Source organism: Meles meles, chromosome 5 (genome assembly GCF_922984935.1).
Source record: "Meles meles chromosome 5, mMelMel3.1 paternal haplotype, whole genome shotgun sequence".
NCBI lineage: Eukaryota > Metazoa > Chordata > Mammalia > Carnivora > Mustelidae > Meles > Meles meles.
The window spans coordinates 9211260-9230954 of record NC_060070.1 but is presented as its reverse complement, the minus strand read 5'-3'; the positions used below and the strand labels follow the sequence as shown (position 1 = coordinate 9230954).

The following is a 19695-nucleotide window of genomic DNA, read 5'->3' as shown; positions in this document are numbered from 1 at the left end:
CTGGAGGCTGCCGCACCCAGGTCTTACTCTGCACAGAGCGGTAATACGGCCAAGTACTTCAGCCACTTCATCAGATTTAGATCTGCTAAAGAAACAAAAATGACAGGCCTCAAAATGGCCAGGGTACAGTTTGCTTGTGTCTCTGGCAGTCAGTCAGAAAAGGATTAATTTCTTAAAATATCTTAATCCAAACAGATGGCAGTTCAGAAGTATTTCATTAAGAGCGGGACAAAAGGGTGATGCTTTTCAGTGCTGCTCAGCTGGGGTGCTGCTGGCATCGCGTGGGGGAGAGCCCTTTGTGGGGAGGGCTGCTCACCCTGGTCCCTGACTACTAGTGGTGCCCCTGAAAACACCGGGCCAACCAAAAACACAAGCACGTCTCCAGGACCTCCAAAGACAAGCCAGATTCACTCTCCAGAGACACCTGTGCGGTCAGTCCGCTGAGCTTCCTCCAAGTCCTGATCTCAGCGTCCTGGGATCAGCCCCTCTGACTCTCCGCGCAGTGGGGAGTCCGCGTGTCTTCCTCTGCCTCTCCCCCTGCTTCTGCTCTCCCTCTAAAATCAATGAGTAAATCTTTAAAAATAAGGACACACTCACCGTCCTTTAAGGGATTCCTTTCTGTCTGCAAATCTGGCCCCAGGTCTGAGACCACCTTGCCAAACCACAGCCCTCATCATGTGTTAGGACTTTCAAGTCCCCTTCTTGAAGAGCCAACCCCCCAAAAATGTCTTCTTTCAAACTGTGGGAAAGAAGGCAGCGTTGGGCTCTTGAGGCTACACAGAATTCAGGGCTGGTGTGTGTCCTGTTCTGAGTATGGAGTTGGGGTGGAGGGGGGTTTGCTCTTCCTCACCAGTGGTTGGCATTTTCATATGGTCTTAAGGTTAAAAATACTTTTACAAAAGTTGGTCATTTTAAAAACCCAAGACGAAGGCTGGTAAGGGGGTATGCTTACCACCCCTTACTAATTTGTTGCTTCACCTTCTTCACAGAGGAAGACATAGCCGGTGAGGACTCATGCTCACAGTCAGCCCATCAGTGGCAGAAAGTTCTGGAAAGCCCCAATCTGTGGACAGACATAACACTCACCCTGCACTGAAGCCAGGGTTCCAGTCTGCAGTGAGAAGTTCAAGTGCCGCGGGCCTGAAGGTTAGCTGAGGACGTGGGCCTGGACACTTGCCGCCTGCAGCTCCGTCACGGAGCCCAAACGTTCTTCCGCGTCCCTCTGTATTTACACCAAACAGAGCACTTGTTCTATAAATATGTCTCCGTTTGCTTTTCTGTGCTTTGACACATGTGGAAAAGGGCCAGATTTCAGTAAATGTTCGTTATCTCAGTCCCCCAGTTCGTATCAAACAGAGAATTACGGCCTTGTTATGTGCACTGGAAGGGGAACTGGAGGAGCCTGGCGGGTGTCTGGTCCCTCCCGTTCCACACTGGGGACGGACTCCTCGTTCAGGGCATCAGCGCCCAGGTCCAGGGAGAGCCCGCGGGAGGGCCCCGCACCCCGCCTCGCCCCGACACGCGCAAGGACACACCCACTGCCGCCTCTTGCCTTGCACAGCTTTTATTTCTCTAGTCGGTGGTGCGGGGCTCATCTGCGCACGGCTCTTAGCCGAAAAGGAAAAGGACACAGACGAGCGCGGAAGGAGCCAGTGGCGTGAGCGCGCTGACCTTCTGACAGGTTTTCAAGGATGTGGCAGAGAACTGGCGAGGTCAGAACGGGTTCTTCTTGTGGTAACAGGGACAGTACCAGGTAGAAAGAGTCCCTTCCTAGCTGCAGTCTGGATGAGCAAACAGCATGTGTCTCTTTTGCAAACAAGCTCGGATAGAAAACCGCCATGTGCACAGTTACACACACAGGGAACAAAGCAAGAAAAAAATCATTTTTACAGACGTGATTACAGCAGTTATCTACCTCCTTCCTGCCCTCACGTTAGATCGAGTGCCATGGTTACATGGTTTTTAATACGGAATTCTTTTATTCTGTGAGAGTAACAAAATATACAGAATGAAACTTTCCCTTTTTCAAACTAATGTCACAAACCCATATTGTCACTCATATATAAATACTATTCTCTACAGCTGATCATTAATTAGGTGTGAGTCCAACAAGGTAGCCCTCTGTAAAGCAAAACCAAAACCCACGTTTCTCCAAGGCTGGAGTGTCCTCCCTGGACTGTCATCCCAAACTGAAGGAGCAGGAAGAAAAATCACCGTGTGCATGCTTCAGATGGTTTTCAAAACAATTCCCACCTCTCAAAACAAAATATACAACGATGGGTCCTTCATGGAAATTAAAAAAAAATCAATCTGAGCTCATTTTAAATGCAGAAGACGATATGGCACGGACTCTAAGCCACGATGTGGTTTTAATTACCGAACCTTGTGTCACACACGCCAGCATGGAGTTTGTTACTCACACTTTACTGGCATCTTTCCTTAGTTCAGTCAGTCCTGCTGCAAACACGGAACAGGAAGTGATTCAACAACAGCAGTAATAGAATCAGGCCTGTTTGGCACTATGATACAACTGGGAGAAATAAACCAGGGACGTGTCCACTGACCCCAGCCCCAGAATATTCCCACTGAAATAACTACTCTCTTTTTAAAGGAACTGGAATACGATGGGGGGAGGGGGTCCTAGATTCAAAGAACTACAGACACCAGCTTCAGAGTCTGACCGCGACCCCCAGCAAGCTCAGCCACGAGGCCCCGCCCCTGCCCCAGTCCTGGCCGGGCCTCACATGGCCTCAAACTCGTCGATCCGCTGCTTGGTGTTGCCCTGCCGGATCTGCCGCAGGGTCTTGTACTTGTCCCGGCCTTGCCGCATGTTCTCATTGTGGATGATGTCATTGTGGGTCCTCTTGTTCTCGTCTCGGGCCTGGGACAGCTCATTCGTCAGGGTCTGCAAGGGGAAGCCGCTCGGATCAGGTGCGGCTCCAGGGCAGCGGGGAGCTGGGTGGGATGCGTCGTCCCCCCACCCCCCACCCCCCCACCACCACCGCCCCCAGCCTCAGTCCTGGTCCGCCCGCCGGCCCCGCCCCGGCGCCCTCACCATCAGCTGCCGCTGCACCCGCTCGTTCTTCTCCGCCTCGGTGATGCGCTTCTCCTCGTTGCGGTCATCCAGGATGCCCTCGCTGGACAGCTCGGCGCTGTAGCCTGTGTACTCCGTGCCCTCGTCCTGCAGGTTGTCCTGCACGTGGTAGCTCACAGGCTCATAGACTGGGGGCGGCGGCGGCGGGGCCGTCATCACCAGGTGCAGCTCCTCCTTGGTCTTCACCAGGTCATCTTGGGCTTCTTTGGCCTTTGAAAGCAATCGGTCCACAGGTGACAAGTTGTCACAAACAACCCAGTGTTTAGACCATTTTTGGAAGAACCCCCTTTTCTCTAACAACAAGGCTTCTGCACCTTCTCTCACTCCTCCCCTGCCTTCCCCGGGGCAGGCTGGATGCACATGGCCTGAGCGGCACAGAGCGGAGGAGGGGACCGTGGCTGAGAAGCAGCATCCCCGTGTGGGGTCTGCCCAGCCTCGTCCGAGTCCAGGGCTCCAGATCCTGCTAGTGGTTCTCAATTGTGTGCACAGCACACAAGAGAGAAAGTCATGTTAGGAGCTTGACCCTTTTTTTTTTTTTTAAAAGAACCGTAACTTTTTTTCTGTGTCTAATTCTGATGTATGTTCATTGTGTTTTTGAAAAAAAGGGAAATTATTAAGGAAACAAAGATCTTCCAGCCACTGGAAAATGCCACTCTCCCATTTAGCGTGCAGCTTCCTTCTCTTTCCTTGTGTGGCCGCTATTTATCAAGCTCCTCACTGTGGGCACAGTACTGAAGCACTTTCCTACCTACCCCTAAATCTTCCAGTAACTTCTCCTGGGTACACATCCCCAGTCATGCCCACCTCACTGCCACTCCAGCCTGGGAGATGAGCTTCGTTTGAACCTGCAACCAGCTTTTCTTAGTGAACACTTTTACTAAAAACCTAAGGACTGAAGTCCTCTGCACGCAGCCTACGTTTAGAGGGTGGGGTGTACGAGTGCAGAGGAGAGGCACCAGGTGTCCCCAGGAGGGGTCAGTGCAGAAGGGGAAGCCTGGGCAAGAACAGGTGGGAGGGCAGGGGTGGGGAGCTGCCACAGCTTGGCAGGGGTCTACACTGGACATATCCAAAGCTCCCCTGGGGGGACCATGGTTGCCCGGTACGTGGGGGCTCAGCTGGAGAGAAAAGGCTCTGGACATGGCCATGGAACACAGTTCTTCCTATTACAGCTACAATTTATTCACCCTCTCCGTGGGGTGTCCTCAGGGCAACCTTACAGGCTGGCTGTTACTCCCCATCTGTAGCAAGGAAATGGAGGCTCAGAGAGGTCAGGCCACGTGCTCCATCACACAGTGACTAACAGCAGAGCTGGGACCTTTGCACCCATCTGGAGACTTCCAAATCCAGATCTTTCCATGGTGCCATGCTGTATACACCAGTGGTCAGGAGAGGAAGGAGGTCTTGTTTGAGGTGATGTGGCCTGTTGCTAGGAGTGCCCACATGACCAGATTTAAAGCTAGCTCCTGATGGGGGCTGCCTGATGGGGGTCAACAGTTTGGGGTGGCCAGAACAAAGTGGGTGGAAATCAGCAAGAGGCTCCTTGTTTCCTGCGAATCCAACAGCAGACTCCCCAGTGTCCAGGGCAAGCCCATTCCTATGGGGATTTCGGCCTAAGCAGCACAGCTAGGATTGGCAGAGCGCTGCCAGACGTCCGGAGCCTTTCTCTGCAACCCCCCAGCCTGGCCCCAGGCCATCTTCCGGCTGCCGCAGCAGGGCCCACCCAGGATGCTGCCCCCACAGACTTACCCTGTGCTGCCACTCCTCCACCTCGTCCTCCTTGCGCCGCCGCGCCTCCTCCAAGAGGGCGATCTTGGCGGTGTACTCTGCCAGCTCTGCGGCCTGGTGGAGGGTATGAAGCTGAAATTTCTGGGGTCTTTGGGGAGAGCCCTCTTGCAAATGGACAGCCTCATATTTTGGTGACTGGCCTTGTCCCCACCTCCTCCCTGGTCAGCAGTGCCCATGGCTGCCGACTCTGTCCTCAAGGCCATGCCCCGCCCAGACCACCGCATCTGCCCCCCCCGACCCCCACCCTCGCCCCGACTGCTGCACCATGGCCACCTGAGGCCCACCCCCCAGCACAGCCCCTCCCACCAGGCTTTCCTCTCTCCAGCAGATCACTTTACAGCCCCAGACACAACTGTAAGGCAGGTGTCACTTTTTCATCCCCAGAGGCAGCCTCTCCATAATTCAGCATCATGAAGCTCAGGGAGCTCTTACCAGCTGCTCCTGGCTCTTTATCTGATCTGCTGCCTGCCTCTCCAGCTCCTCCTTGGCCCGTAGAGCGGCCACGCGGTCAGCCTCCAGGCGCTCTGCCTCCTCCTGGGCACGCTTCCTCTCCTCCTCCAGCTGCAGGGCTCTCTGAATCTGGTCTGACAGTTCTGGAGAAAGCACAGGCCCCTGAATTCCCAGCCTGGATGCAATGGCATGGGGTCCGGGCCAAGACTCACACCACAAGCTATGAAGCACTGAACGGGGGAACCTCTGCACAGTGGGGTGCGTTCCCTACTGCACACACACTGTACACTGTGCTTGCGGCAGTTAGAAACTGCTAGGGAGGGTTTCTCCCTCCCCTGGCCAGGGCTGGGGTAGACTGGCAGACACACGGAAACCACACTACTCTCTCAGTTCTTGGTTTGTAAGACAGGTGGCAATGTAGCATGGTTTGGGCACTCATGCTGTTGATGTCAGGCAAATTAATTTACCCGGTAAACCTTAACACTGTCATCAGGAAAATGGGGATGACTCAGTACTAACCTCAAAGGAGGGAGGGAAAATTTTAAAAGATAATATGCATAAAGCATTCAGCAAAGAACCAGCACAGCATCGAATGTATCAAGATAATCAAAAGATTATCTTCTAATCCAAACACCCATGGTCAGCTCTCGGCCTTGAGCCTCTATGGCGGGGGCTGTGTGAGACCTTGCTGGCTGTGGGTGTGCCGACGGCCCATCTGCACTCGCTGTGGAACGCACCGCTGCACACACAAGCACTGGGTGCAAACCCACCTTTTTCTGCCTTCTTGGTTTTCTGCTCGTAGTCCTGCAGCCTGAGCATGAGCTCCTCCTTCTCCCGCATCATCTGCTCCTTCTCTCTCTCCACAGTCTCTCTCCTCTTCTTCTCGGTTTCCAGCTGCTGCCTGTTGGGGGGAGGGGACACAGGAAGGTTTAGATGCTGGCAGGCACCTGCCCTGTCAACACAGTCCAGGCCCCAGGAGGCAGCTCCTGGGGTGGACCTCAGGCCCACACAGTAACTTGCGAAGGCCCTGGTCCCCTGAAGCTCCACCCATGTCTGCTAGGTGATGTTCCCCTGGCTCTTCTGATGGGGAACCATGTGGGCCCCACAGAGGCCACTTGACAGGGGCCCAGATGTCCTGCTGGCCTCTGCCCCGCTCACCGCTCCAGCTGTTTCTGGTGCTTCTCCTCCCGGGCCTGTGCCTTCATCTGCTGCACCTCGATGGTGTCGGGCTTCCTGCGACGCATGTACAGCTCGTGGTTCCCCATGCAGAGCTGGAGGATCCGCTTGTTAATGCGCAGGCGGGGCGCATAGAACACAAAGTCCTGCAGAACAGAACAGGGCGGACTCTGGCTTTTTTCTTCCAAACCCGACTCCACAAAGTTCTAGATGACCTCTTCCAAAAGGACAAATGTAGCAGAGTATGGGGCCAGAAAGGGACTTCAAGGAAAAGCCACTGACTCCAAGTGACCGGACAGAAAGTTCCTGGTGCCGTGGGATTTGGATTCTCTGGGACAAAGAGAGCAACTGTGTGTCCTCGTGGCTGTGCACGCACACACACCCTGAAGCCGCCTCTCTGGCTGGGTGGTGAGGCCTCTCCAGGGCAAGAGGTCTCGTGGCCTTGGGAGCACCAAGACCGAGGCCCAGAGTCGCCCGGTCTTCAGCCACCGTCCCCCCGTCCTGCCTGCAGCGCAGCAACTTCTACTGAAGCTTCTGGTCTCCTCAGTCTCAGCCCTTGCCCCCCACGCGGCCACCAGTGCATCCGTCACTACCGGACGCCTGACGCCAGCCCGGCTAGCTCCAGCCCAGGTACCGACACCGGGGCCCGGCACGGGTGGAGAGCTCGGGCCCAGCAACCCGTCTGCCCTCTGCTCACCTAAAACTGCACTTTCCTGCCCACAAACTTACTTGCTCCCAGCAGCCCTGCTACTTGGGCTGTCACGTCCAGCCCCGCAGACCCAAGGACACCGCACCTAAGGAGACGACACCGAGGCATCATCTCCTGTCCGCAGGAGCCCTCCTTCTCCCCAGTTAACTGGCACACCTCCTGTGGCCAGTGTACTCAGTGGGGGCGCCAGCACTTCCCCGGACCGACTTGTTTGGTCTCTGTCTTCCGCTGGTTGGTCAGCTGCCCCGACAGCAGGGCTGGGTTCGTTCCCCTCCGTATCCCTGGGACCCAACCAGCAGCCTGGATTTACTGGGTGCTGGCGTTTACACAGCACGCCACGTCGGAGCCTGGGACCTCGAGTGAGTCACTTCCTCTGAGTCCGGACACCTTGAGCTGCGTGGTGGGGCGGACAGTAACCTAACAAGACTGCTGAGAGGATTAACCCAGATACTGTCTGTCAGGACTTGGAATGGGGTCGGGCAGGACAGGGGGTGCCTGGTACACAGAGGCTCGCTCACAGACCACTGCCCACCTGACAGAACTGCTAGGGAAGAGCCTTCTTGGAAAGAACAGAACGAGATATCTCAGAACATCAGGACTGTGACTGAAGAAGTCTGCGATGTGGGACAGGCATGGCGCACGACCCTGCCTCCTAGTTCTTGCTACTGCTGCCACTAATGCAGGGGATGGGAGGGGAAAGAAGGTTTAGAAACTCTTGTTCAAAGTTATTTTAACTTTTAACTGCCTGGGTGGCTCAGTTAGTTAAGCAACTGCCTTCAGCTCAGGTCATGATCCCGGAGTCCCGGGACCGAGTCCCATATCAGGCTCCCAACTCCGTGGGCAGTCTGCTTCTCCCCCTGACCTTCTCCCCTCTCAGGCTCTCCCTCACTCTTTCTCTCAAATAAAGAAAGAAAATCTTAAAAAAAAAAAAAAAAAGTTATTTTAAAATGCCAGTCTGCTTTCTCGTCTCAGCTTGGGGCCCGCTGGCATCCAGATTTTGACCTCTGGAATGGGGGAGGGTGGTTGAAACAAGGAACAGTGTGATGTGTTCCACAGTGACTTCTGAAACCAGAAGAGACATGCCAGGGAGCTAACCAACACGCCCCAAAGGCCCTACATAGCTTCTCGGTTTTTTCATCAGTTCCAGAAATGCTGGAAAGACTGTGCTGTTGACCCTGAGAGCCCAGAGTTCCCGGGTGGTGCTTCCGCACACTTGTTACCAAGTGATCGGGTTTCCCAGGGAGCGTCTGCAGAGTCTGCAGCGCTGAGAGAAGCATCGTCCCTACCTCTGCGACGGCCACACAGACATGCTCCCCAGGCAGGTGCTGACCTTTGCATGCCCCTCAGCACCGCAAAGGAACGCTGATTAGCACCCACTCCTTCTCAGAACAAGGTCAGTTAAAAACCATCAAAAGACAGACACTGCAAGTAACATCACTGCCAAGACAAGGCCTGCACATGGCTGGGGACAGCGAGAGCACGAGGCAGACGACACTTCCTGGGCTGCCTTTGAAGGAGGCTAGTTTCTGGATTCAAGTTAAAAACAAAAACTGAAACCAATATTTATTTAAGGATTTCCAAATTCAAGTACCCAGCCCACGCTTCCTAATGCAAAACCACAACACTGATGAAATGTGGGCAGGCTTTCTAAACTCTGGCAGAGACAGGCATCCTAAAAACAAACTCGAGGCAAAAGGAAAGCTCAAGGAAATAAATCCAAGTCCCTAAGAATACAAGAGAAGAGAGAAAAGTAGCCATAAAATTGTCAAGCACCAGCTCAGAAGTCTCTAGGACTCTCCCCCACAAGGCCCTACCCCAGGGGCTCCCCCTTGGCTGAGGGCAGAGCCGCTCCCAGGCAAATGGCAGTTTTCACAAGCCGTTAAACAGGTAGCTGCCCAAGAGCCTTCTCTCTCTTCCACAAGACCACAGGAACAAAAGGCCTTTTCTGAAGGAGACAAGAGCTGGTTTTAACCCCACACAGGACTACCAGGCAGGCTTTGAACGTTCACCATGCTTCAGGTCCCATTCCCGCAGTATCCAAGCTGGCAGGAGGAGAAACTGGCTTTTCTACAGGAAATGCCTGGTCATCGGGAGCATGACAGGACAATGGCTCAGTTGTGAGCTTGCCATGGAAACTGCCCGGGGCCAGGGGTGCCCTCCCCAAGTAAGCCTGAGAAAAGGAATCCCAAGCCTCACCCATGAGTCAACTCGGATCTCTGGGGCTTCCCTGTCCATTTTCCGGGGAAAGTTTAAACTTGGAAATGTGATTTTCTGCTGCCCCAAGTGCAGAGGCTGAAGGCGGGCAATGCCGCAGAAGGAAGCAGGGCGAGCCTGGTGAGGTGCACAGGCGCACGGGGACTTGTTCCCTAAACCATCTTCTCCTGTGGAACCCCCACCCTCACGACAGAAGTCTGACAATGTAGTGTCTGTGGCCTTGGTCAGGCCTTCCTGACCCAACCATCTGGAACAGCCACACTGGCCCCCAACCCCGCCCCCATCTCATCCTCATCGGTGATAAGATACAGCTGCGCCGCGGGATTCACGGCCAGAAAGCACCTTACCTGTGCTCATGCACCTCTCTGAGCAGCAGGCAGGCTTTACGAGGGTGGGAATCCCACTCTGTTCCTGCTGTGCACAGTCCGAGAACACGGCCCTGACTCACAGGACACAACGGACACATGCTTCTCTCTCCTTGTTTTTTTTAAATCAATGGCTCCACTTAAACTAGTATATAGCAAAAGTATGTTCAACTAATTCAACCAGAAGCATTACAATTGCTTTTGGTTAGAATTTCAAGATTAGGAAACATTCTGTAGCTTTTCAAAAAGTTAAACTTATGCCAAAACACACATGCAACTTAATCCTTAAATAGCCCAGTCCAGTCCCGTCTGCTAGCTTCTGTCAGTCACATTTCTAAAAAACAGTTCCGAAAAACAAGCACTACCCTGTGAGCAGACAGCAGCCAAGCCGGGGCCCTCAGGATCTTCTCGCTCTGACTGCCCTGATCTCACGGCCCACGTTAACATGGGTACACCGTGACCCCCATGTGGTACTGAATGTGAATATGGCCTGTTTCCATGGAGCTGGAGAGTCTGTATTAAATGCTGCTTTAATTGTCAGCAACTATGTAACTACCCATGGAGCAGGAGTTAAGAGTTTACAAACAGCAGGGAACGTTTTCAATAAAGGAGAAAATATTTTCACGAACCGCGTCCAGAGTTCTGGTTTTCACTTATGCTGGACTAAGCGGCCTGTGGGGTGGAGCAGTTGACAATAAAGCCACTTGCTGTTCCACACGGGGTACCCATCACCCCGCAGATCCCAGCCCCAGAAGGCTCCAGACGGCCCTGGTCTGGACCACAGCCCACCCACGCTGGCCTCTCTAAGCCCCACACTGTATGTAACCAAGACATCAAGTCCTCTCCAATCTATGATTCTGTGAAAAATCGCAGCAGTCTCTAAGGAGGAAGAGAGAATTCTTCAAACACCTTTTTTTTCTTTTAAGGATCAGATTTCCGATTAGAAGACGAAATCCTCACCCATTCCATCACACTACAGTATGTATGTATGTATGCATGCCTCAAATTTTCTGAGCCGTCAGCTGAAAATTTAAATGTCAGCAGAATACATAAAACTGAAATGTAATTTCTGTAACACTCCAGTCTTGCCATTACTAGTTCACAGTCTGTATTCTTCAACCACCAGGAACTGAAATCCTTTTCCAGCAAAGCCCTCCCACACTGACTGCCCCACCAGCCTCACTGGGAGCAGCCACCTCCCACGAGAAGCTGCAAGGAGAAGGTGCTGCGGAAAGTGGGCTGGGGGGGCCGGGAGCGGGTCAGAGGAAAGCAGACGTGCACATTTGCGGAAGAGAAAGGAGGTAAGGCACGAGGGACCGTGTGGACCAGAAATGCTCCAGATACAGGTCTGACTTTTCCTAACACGGGTAAGCTGCAGACACAGCTCTGAAAGCTAATGCTGGCGCTTGAGGCTTGTAGCAGTCATGTGTGCCCCAACTGGCTTCCAGGGAGGCAGGTGTGAGCCCCCACACCCCACGTACACCCTTCTAGAGGCAGGCTGGTTTTCCACAGGAAGACCAACATTTCTGAAGCCCAGAAATGCAGCATTTCATGAGATGCTTATCATCTGGCCAAGGTCAATGACTCAGAACTGCCCTTTCCTTCATAAGGAATGAACACCACTTGAAAGCTCAGGGGACAGTCAGTGAGCTACCGAGGGACACCTGGGCCAGCATGTACCTCTACTTCAAGAGGTCTTTGACCTTCAATGTAACCTAATGACAATTCGTTCACCACCCCCCTGCCCCCCGCCTCACGCATGCACACAAGTGCTTGTCACACAGAGAAATCTGTTATCCTGGAAACACATTTGGCTGTTAAGAATGAGAAACTGTAAGCCCTCGCCTGGAATCCACAAAAACTTACAGGCGCCTTCTTGTCGATGGGCTTAATGACAAACTTTTTGTCATTGAAAGAGATGTTCCTGATTTCACTCCATGGAAAGCCAATCTTTGGGGTCAACCTGAAGTTAAAAGAAAAAAAAAAAGGAGGGGGATAGTTAGATGTGCACTTGGATTGCAAAGCTGTTCTTAATTTTTTTACTTCAATTTGAAAAAATATAAAGGTAGCCCAGGGAGCACAGTATATATGATATACATCATTACCAGAGGTCCTACCTGTGCTTGGTAAGGTCAGGTCCAAGCTCTAGGCAATCTCCACAAGTTCATTTATACTAAGTCTTCCCAACTGTGGGCATCTCCCTGTGTCCAGCCCACCTCAGCCGGTAATCTCAAAGTTAACTCCAATCCCCGAGCCAGCGCACCCCTTCACCCTGTGACAGCTCACACAGCCATCTCCTGTAGCCTAACTGGTTCCTTGTCCCCAGAACCCCACTTCTAGTCATTGGTCTGACTCATTCCCCTTGTAGTCAACCCATTCCCCTCTTCCAAACTGCCAGTCCCCTTCCCAGGTTCCAAAGGATGAAATCCAGGGGCCTCAACTTAGCATCCAAGAGCCTTCTAACCTGGCCTCAGTTTCCTGACTGACACCCAGGCTCTCACAGGCCCTCCTGCCTGAAGAGCTCTCTCCTCCTCCCTCCCCACCACAAACCTGCACCCTCCAGAACAGCTCAGCCTCCTTCAATAGCCTTGTCCCTTCTCAACCCGCATCTCTCGTGCTACATGAACTGTTCTCCTTGTAATTCTTCCATTCTTATCTACTCTTTGAAGACCAGGCAGGTAAGCTTTCCAATGGCGAAGATCATGTCTTAGGTTTTTCAGGCATGCTCTCGTCAGAGCGGCTGCTCACCGACAGAAACAGAAAAGCCCCTGGTGTGTTCTAGTCCAGCACCTGCCATGCTCATTTTCTGTTGGGCTGATCTGGCCACTGCTGGCAGCGGGGGGTAATAAAGTCCTCTCCTCTTACCTACTATAGTCTACTCCCCCCTCGCATCTGCTAGGGTCCGTTTACTGTATTTAGGCACTCTGATACTGAGTGTGCATATATTTGCAACTGTTCGATGTCCTTGGGGAGCTGAGGGCTTGGTATGGATTCCATTCTTCTGGGTCTCATTCAGTGCTGTGTGGCCTGCTCCCCTGGCTGGCCAGACACCGTCCTGTGCCATCCTCTGACTGCTAAGACACTAGGACTACTCGCCCCTGAGGAAAGCCCCCATCCTGCCCACTACTGGCTGAAACTCTGGCTCTTTGGCCGCCCAAAGAAAGTCCACCCTATAATTTCAAGACCACACTGCTCTACTTAACTTCACAATTCGACCGCGTTCTTCATCTCCTCCACCTTATTCTTTCAACACATTTTACTCATGGACACCATTCTAGAGTAATGACAGACCCTCAAGCCATTAGTCAAAGCCACTGCCATCAAAACCCAAACCTTCCCACAGAACATAAAAACTTTCAAATTTAGGAAATAAGCAAGAGAACCTCCTGCCCTACCAACGTTATTTAATTAAAAACTGATGGGCAGTGTAGGTCTTGCTGTGACAACCCAAGCCAGGTCAAGTCGGTTGGGTGGCTTCTGAAGGCCAAGCCCCACAGGTGGCTCTTGAGGACACAGTAGTTCTGCACCCCTGGGGAACGATGCCATGGCACCGGCCAGGTTGTGGTTTTAAGTGTCAATCCTTTCTGGTACAAGCCTCTACAGCTCTGTCCTACAGGGTCAGGGTCACCAATGCCTGCTGAGACACATGTGGCCAACATGCTTCACAGCCAAACAGGCAGGGAGTTTGCTCTGCTACTGATCAGAGGCCACTGTGTTTGCAGGCCTCTGAGCACTGGAAAGGAACTCAGGTACCACTAGTGCCTCTCGCCTTTACCCCGTGTCCCCATGTGGGACAGCTGGGAGAGCGACAGCAGGTGGGCCTCTGTTCCCTGCTTCTGAGACCTGCCCCCACGGCACAAGAGCACTTTGCACTATGCAGTCACCAGTGCAGCTGATCCCCAACTCTCAAAACACCCAGGAGGCTCAGATGACAATTTATAGCCATTCAGAAGCATGAATGCAGGGTCAAAGGCCACACGTTTTTAAAAAAGCGGGATTCTCCAATAAATGGGACCAGAACTCTTTAGAGAAATAGTGGATTCCGGGGCTGGAGCAGGGAAGTACAAGATGATCCTGGAACATCTCGAGGTGCCAGAAAGTAACGAAGTACTCAAAAAATAATGGGATCGTTTCAAAAGGGCATAGGATCCAACCTGAGAGGGACCCTCAAGGCAAACACAACAATCTGAACAAAATAATAAAAGTAATAGATTATAGCCCATAGGATAAAATATCCATGAGTCCATATTGATCTAAATAACCGAAGAAACGAAGAGAAATTGGCTATGTTTAGTAGATGGATACATGTAAAATAGATTTTTTTTTTAAAAAATCACCGCTTCTCAAAAGCCACAGTAATAATTGTTTTATGTAAGACTGCTGAATGGATGTGAGAACTAGGATATTTCCACAGCTTCAGAGTGTCTCCTTTAAATACACTTATCGAAGTTAAACAGACAGAGTTGATTATCATATGGTTTCACTTACTTGCGGAGCATAAGGAATAACGGGGAGAACATTAGAAGAAGGAAAAGAAGAACATTAGAAGAAGGAAAAGAAAAGTGAATTGGAATCAGAGGGGGAGACGAAGCATGAGAGACTGTGGACTCTGAGAAACAAACTGAGGGTTTGGGGAGGGGTGGGGGTGGGGGGATGGGTGAGTCTGGTGGTGGGTATTAAGGAGGGCATGTATTGCATGGACACTGGGTGTGGCGCATAAATAATCAATCTTGGAACACTGAAAAAATTAAATAACACATAAATACACTTATTGACTACAAAGGCAAAGACAGTAACTGCACAGAGCAGTCTAGTGGAGAGTGCCTTGACTAGCAACCGAAGTTAGCACCACCCGGAGTAAGAGGTTCCGGTATCACATTCGGCCTCACGAGGGGCCCTGGGAGCGCATGGCAGGCTCCTGTGGACCTGGCCCGAATAGGAAACTCAACTCTAACTAGGAGAAAACATCACACAGATCCAAGTTGAGGGACTCCTAAAGATTATGCTCTTCCAAAAGGCCAAGGTCATGACAGACTGGGTGACTAAGTCCAGGTGTTGAGTCTGGGCAGGATCCTGGGAAATGTCATTAGCGACAAAAATGGAAACTGGGTATCCTGTTCACAGCATCATGTCAGTGTTAACTTCCGGACAGATACCCGACTACGGTTCTGTCAGAGGTTACCACACGGGGAAGTTGGGTGAAGGACAGATGGGAATTCTCTGTACTTACTACTTTTGGAACATTTTAAAAGCCTGAAATGATTTCAAAATGAAAATATACATGGTTGCTAAAAATTTAAATTCAACGTTTGCAGCTGGGGGTGATGATCATGTTCTTCAAGATCCTGACCAGAGTCTGCATGTTGCAGGCATGTGTCTGTCTACACTCAGCAGGAGAGCACTGAAGAAAGTGTGCACTTCACTGTACTTAAATTTTACATCCAAAGATGAACATGGTATACGGAGCCCTTGTAAATCATACGCATTTTGGGGACAGTATACAGATGTCTGCAATTCACTTTGAAACTGGCCTGAAAGAGAGGGCCATGCAACAGGGGAGAGACGAAAAAGTAGCAAAACGCCAAGGATAGAATCTTTTGAAATTTTTCATTAAAAAAAAAAAAAAAAAAAAAAAAAAAGGTCTGGGGTGGTGGGATGGGTGGAGCTCCCTGCGGGCCAAGATGGCTCTGCCGACACCGTTCAACGGAAGCAAAGACACTCATCTCTGTCAGCAGGGGCCAGCCAGCGCTGGAGTGTCCACGGCTCTGCAAGGCAGCCTCTCAGGGAACTTGCCTCTCGTGCCTGCTGCCGGCCGCGCCGAGCCTGGCACCGGGCTGCTCCCCCCACGCACGCACATCCAAACACGCCGAGGCCAAACTCTTCTCTGCCAGTTTGAGGTGAACTTCTGAAGTCCCTACTCTCGGTGGACTAATGAGTCTCTGCCACAGTCTCTGTAAGAGACTAGGAGGGGTTTTTCTTTTTTTTCTTTTTTTGAAAATTGTTTCACCTTCAAGTTAGGGTCACAAAGGTGGGAAAAGAGAGAAGGAATGGAGAAGGGTGGTCCTGGTGTATCTGATACAAGAAAACACACACGAACTGTAAGAACTGTCTTCTGCTCTCCTCTCCTCCAGGTCGGTAACCACTAACTCTGCTACAGCACGGCGCGGTCACTGGAATGAGCATTCTGCCCAGGAGCGTGACTTCAGAAACTAGAAGCAGTGACTTTAAATGACTGGCTTATTGAGACGCCTGGGTGGCTCAGTCGGTTAGCATCTGCCTTCTGCTCAGGTCAGGGTCCCAGCGTCCTGGGATGGAGCCCCGTCCTGGGCTCCCTGCTCAGTGGGGAGTCTGCTTCTCCCTCTATCTGCTGCTTCCCTTGCTCATGCGCCTGCTCTGTCAAATAAATAGAATCTTAAAAAAAAAAAAGAAAACGACTGGCTTCTGTGATGTTAAAGTAGCTACCAGACACATGTGGTACTATGTACACTACACGTAGTCAGAGTACATACCTCCCATTACCACTACTGTGCTATACAGCGTTCTCTAATAGCCACCATCATGACTGGCTTATTACCTATGTAGTAAAGCTACTAAGACAGAAATGTAATCAGAGCAGGTGATTTTCAACTCTGGAGTGAGGAATTCAAGGGAAAAAGACACTGGCCCTTGTTCTGGCCCCAGCTTCTCTGCAGCCTTCTCCAGTATCTTCTCCCTTAAAGGGCAAGACAAGTTACCTGCTGGAGCCCGGGTGTACCACCCTGGCCCAGGCTCCAGCCTCCGGGAGGACCAGGAAGACTGGGGGACTCAGGAGTGTGGGAGGCGTGAGCCCTAGGAGTGAAGGAGTGCTCTCACAGGACTGAAGAACTTGGAGACAAGGGCGCGTTCCTCTCACTGTTTTGTCTTTGTTGGTTTTGGTATGATGATGCCAAGTAGGATCACGTAACGCAGCTAATCTGCACGTTCTGTTTCTAAGCTGACGATGTCTTGCAGGGAAGGGGTCTGCCTATTTCCTCCCCCTCCAAGTTTCCTCCTCTTCTCATCTACGGGTTTATAGACAGAAAAAGACAAATGCTTTCAGTCCCATGTGCTCCCACTCAGGGTTATGCATCCAGTGAAAAGGGACCTCAATCAAGAGACATTTCCCAACGAGGATATATTTGATTCTAAAATAGAATAATAAAGGTACATTTGTTTATTTGCAGGTGTGATAAGTCTCTTTTCGCCCAACTTACTCACTCAATAGATCCAATTTCTCCCTTGAACAACACTCCACGAATGCCCAGTTGCCCACTGTTAGCTCTACTGCTGAGGGTTGTGTCCAACACTCAACACAGCTCAGAGTCATCCCAGCTCTCCTCAGACTCGAGTCCGCCTCCTGCTTACACTGGGGATGAAGCTGTCAGTATCTGCTAGAAAGGAGAACTCAGGCCTACTGATTGAATGTGTGGTTAAGTCTTTCTTCCTAACTGAAAAGAAGGATGCCTTTAGGGGCGGGGAGGAGGCAGGAAGTGAGGCCCCAGTGTTTTCTTGGGGGAGAAGACCCCTTTGAGAAGACTACCAGTTTCACTGGCAAACTGGGAAACAGGAAGACAGCAGGAAGAGACTGAGTAGAGCACAGTACTCAAATTTTCACTTGGAAAAAATTAACATTTACGTGGGCTGGAGATAGTTACAAACTGACATCAGCAAGTTCCTGCCTATGGCTGTTTCCCATAGCTGGAAAAACCTGTTTAGACAGCTCTGGCCATGGCCATGTCACAAAATCCAGTCATTCAAGAATGGAGTTCCAAGACAGAGGCAGTTTCCCACATCTATTCCCACGAGGGTACCGCATTCTCACTGTAGGCACAGCCTGCTGACCAGCCACTGGCCTCCGACGGAGGGGCCTCCAGGAGGACCAGGGGCCGGTTTCCTGAGTCTCCCAGACCGTTTGTGCTTCTCTACAACATGGGGTGCAGCTCACACGGGGAAACAGCAAACCAAGAGTCCTTGAAACTCACGACTAGGTTCTCAGAGGAGTGCCTGTGATTCTCTGCAGTCTTCCCTGACTGGGACCAGGCCTTCCAGGAGAGAGATCCTCCCCCACCCAATTCTGGCCCTAACTAGAGGGTCTAGGCCTGACTCAGGCCCCGTCCCACACAAGTGAAAGGTGTCTGTACCCTGGGTTCTGGCAAGAAGACACGTGACTGAAACTGAAGGCAGATTCTTCGTGTGACAGCGTCTGTTGCCAAGTAGGGGCACACCCTTCGGGAAGGCCATAGAGAGGGTTCTTGTGAGTCTGAGAGCACAAACATCGGAAAGGAGGGGCGACCTCCTCCTTTCCGAGTGGAAAGACACCTTTCTGAGTGGGAGACCCAACACTCAAAGGCACAGGAACCACCATGGAAAACCTGCTCTCACCGAACGAGAATGGTCTGTCCCCTGTGCATCTAGCTCGCTGGCAGCGAACAGGCATGTTCACAGTGTTTGTAAGCACAGGACGGCCGAAAGCAGCCAGCAGGGAGGGCCTGGCCTGGCTTGCTCTCTACCACTCCCGCAGACCTTACTCAGCACACACACAACTAACACGTGGCCATTAGACACCTCTCACAGGGTCAGAGGATTTAGCTAAACTGTCCGTACATAAGCCACTGTTCACAGATGCATCTTAAGGGCTCTTGATAGCACCGTAACTACTCTTGGTTGGAGGAGCACAAACTTTACGCCACCAGCACGGCGAGGACCGCCTGGGTGGTATCTGTGGGTGTGCCGGTGCCCGTCCATGGCGGCTGGTGGCAGGGCTGCAGTGGGAGGCCAGGGCAGGCCTTCCTGCAGCTCCGCTCTGGGGGGTCGTGGGTCAGCGCTTGGCACCGTGCTGGTGGACAGGCTATGGTGACAGGAGAGAACAGTGCACACCTCGGGCCAACCTCTGACACAATGTGGCCACTTCACAGTCAAAAAGCCCTTAAAGATCCACACACTGGGCTGGTAAGCCACCAGGGAAACACTTCAAAATAAACTGTGTCCACAGTTGCCGTTTTCTCTCGTTTCCACCCAGTACCTCACCAACGGACAATAATTATAAAGTTCGACTTACTTATCATCTTTCTCATAAATATTTAGTCCAAGGGCATCAACTCCAAGCCAAAGGTCTGTTCCTTTCTTATTTTTTATCTCAAAATAGTTGATTCCATACATTTCCAGGTCCTGAGCAATCTTCAGATACTCCAGCATGGCACTGTCTCTAGCGGGGAGAACAAACAAGGACGCGGTCATTCGGGCTGCTGGATCCTGAGCCGCAAAACCACTCCGGTGGCCCCAGAGGATACGGCCCCACAGGCAGCTCCGGTAGGCTGGCCGACTGCTGGCTTCGCTGCTGTCCCTCTGGTGGCCATTCACACCTGGACCCTGAGAGTTCCTGGGCCCTGACCACTGATGTACTTCAGACCTGCTGAGAGCTAGGCTGACTCACACTGGTTTCTCTGGACTCGGATTTTCCTTTCAGACTGTCCTGGAAGCAGTCTTTCCCTTGCCCACATGCTGCTGCAGGGACTCCCACATGTCATTAGCAGCCACCACTTAGGCCCCGAGCGCTTTCCTTCCCCAAAAGGTGCTCGGGACAGACGAGAGCCGAAGGACGCTAGACTGTAGACGAACCGCTGAGGCTGGGGGAACGTGCGGAGCTGCTGCTGACGCCCCAGGTGAGGGCTCTAGGCCACAGAGAATCTGGCCATTTCTTACACCCAACAGCCACAGGTCACATCGTTCCTCCTTCACGCCTCCTTCGTGCTTCTTTAATACCAGTGTTTCTCACTTGGGATCAATTTTTTCCCATTGTGAACAATGCTACTGTCCCTGACTAAAACAGAATTACTTCAGACACCAGACCTTCGCTCCTCTAGAACAAGCAAGGGAGGCTTTAG

General features: G+C 51.9%; 2 protein-coding genes across 5 annotated transcripts in view; one reads left to right on the top strand and one right to left on the bottom strand.

The window, feature by feature from the left end:
- The window catches only part of SYTL3 (synaptotagmin like 3), an 81420-nt gene extending 80166 nt beyond the window's left edge, over positions 1 to 1254 (top strand). For all 3 annotated transcript variants that reach the window (XM_046006441.1, XM_046006440.1, XM_046006439.1), the window contains one exon: positions 990 to 1254. In XM_046006441.1, the coding sequence (XP_045862397.1) occupies positions 990 to 1096 (107 nt within the window). In that variant the 3' untranslated portion in view covers positions 1097 to 1254. The remainder of the gene's footprint in view (positions 1 to 989) is intronic.
- A 289-nt stretch (positions 1255 to 1543) lies between these two features.
- The window catches only part of EZR (ezrin), a 50866-nt gene continuing 32714 nt past the window's right edge, over positions 1544 to 19695 (bottom strand). For both annotated transcript variants that reach the window (XM_046006437.1, XM_046006438.1), the window contains 8 exons: positions 18870 to 19016; positions 11660 to 11756; positions 6488 to 6651; positions 6100 to 6230; positions 5312 to 5472; positions 4841 to 4933; positions 3056 to 3304; positions 1544 to 2905 (listed from right to left, as the gene is read on the bottom strand). In XM_046006437.1, the coding sequence (XP_045862393.1) occupies positions 2741 to 2905; positions 3056 to 3304; positions 4841 to 4933; positions 5312 to 5472; positions 6100 to 6230; positions 6488 to 6651; positions 11660 to 11756; positions 18870 to 19016 (1207 nt within the window). In that variant the 3' untranslated portion in view covers positions 1544 to 2740. The remainder of the gene's footprint in view (positions 2906 to 3055; positions 3305 to 4840; positions 4934 to 5311; positions 5473 to 6099; positions 6231 to 6487; positions 6652 to 11659; positions 11757 to 18869; positions 19017 to 19695) is intronic.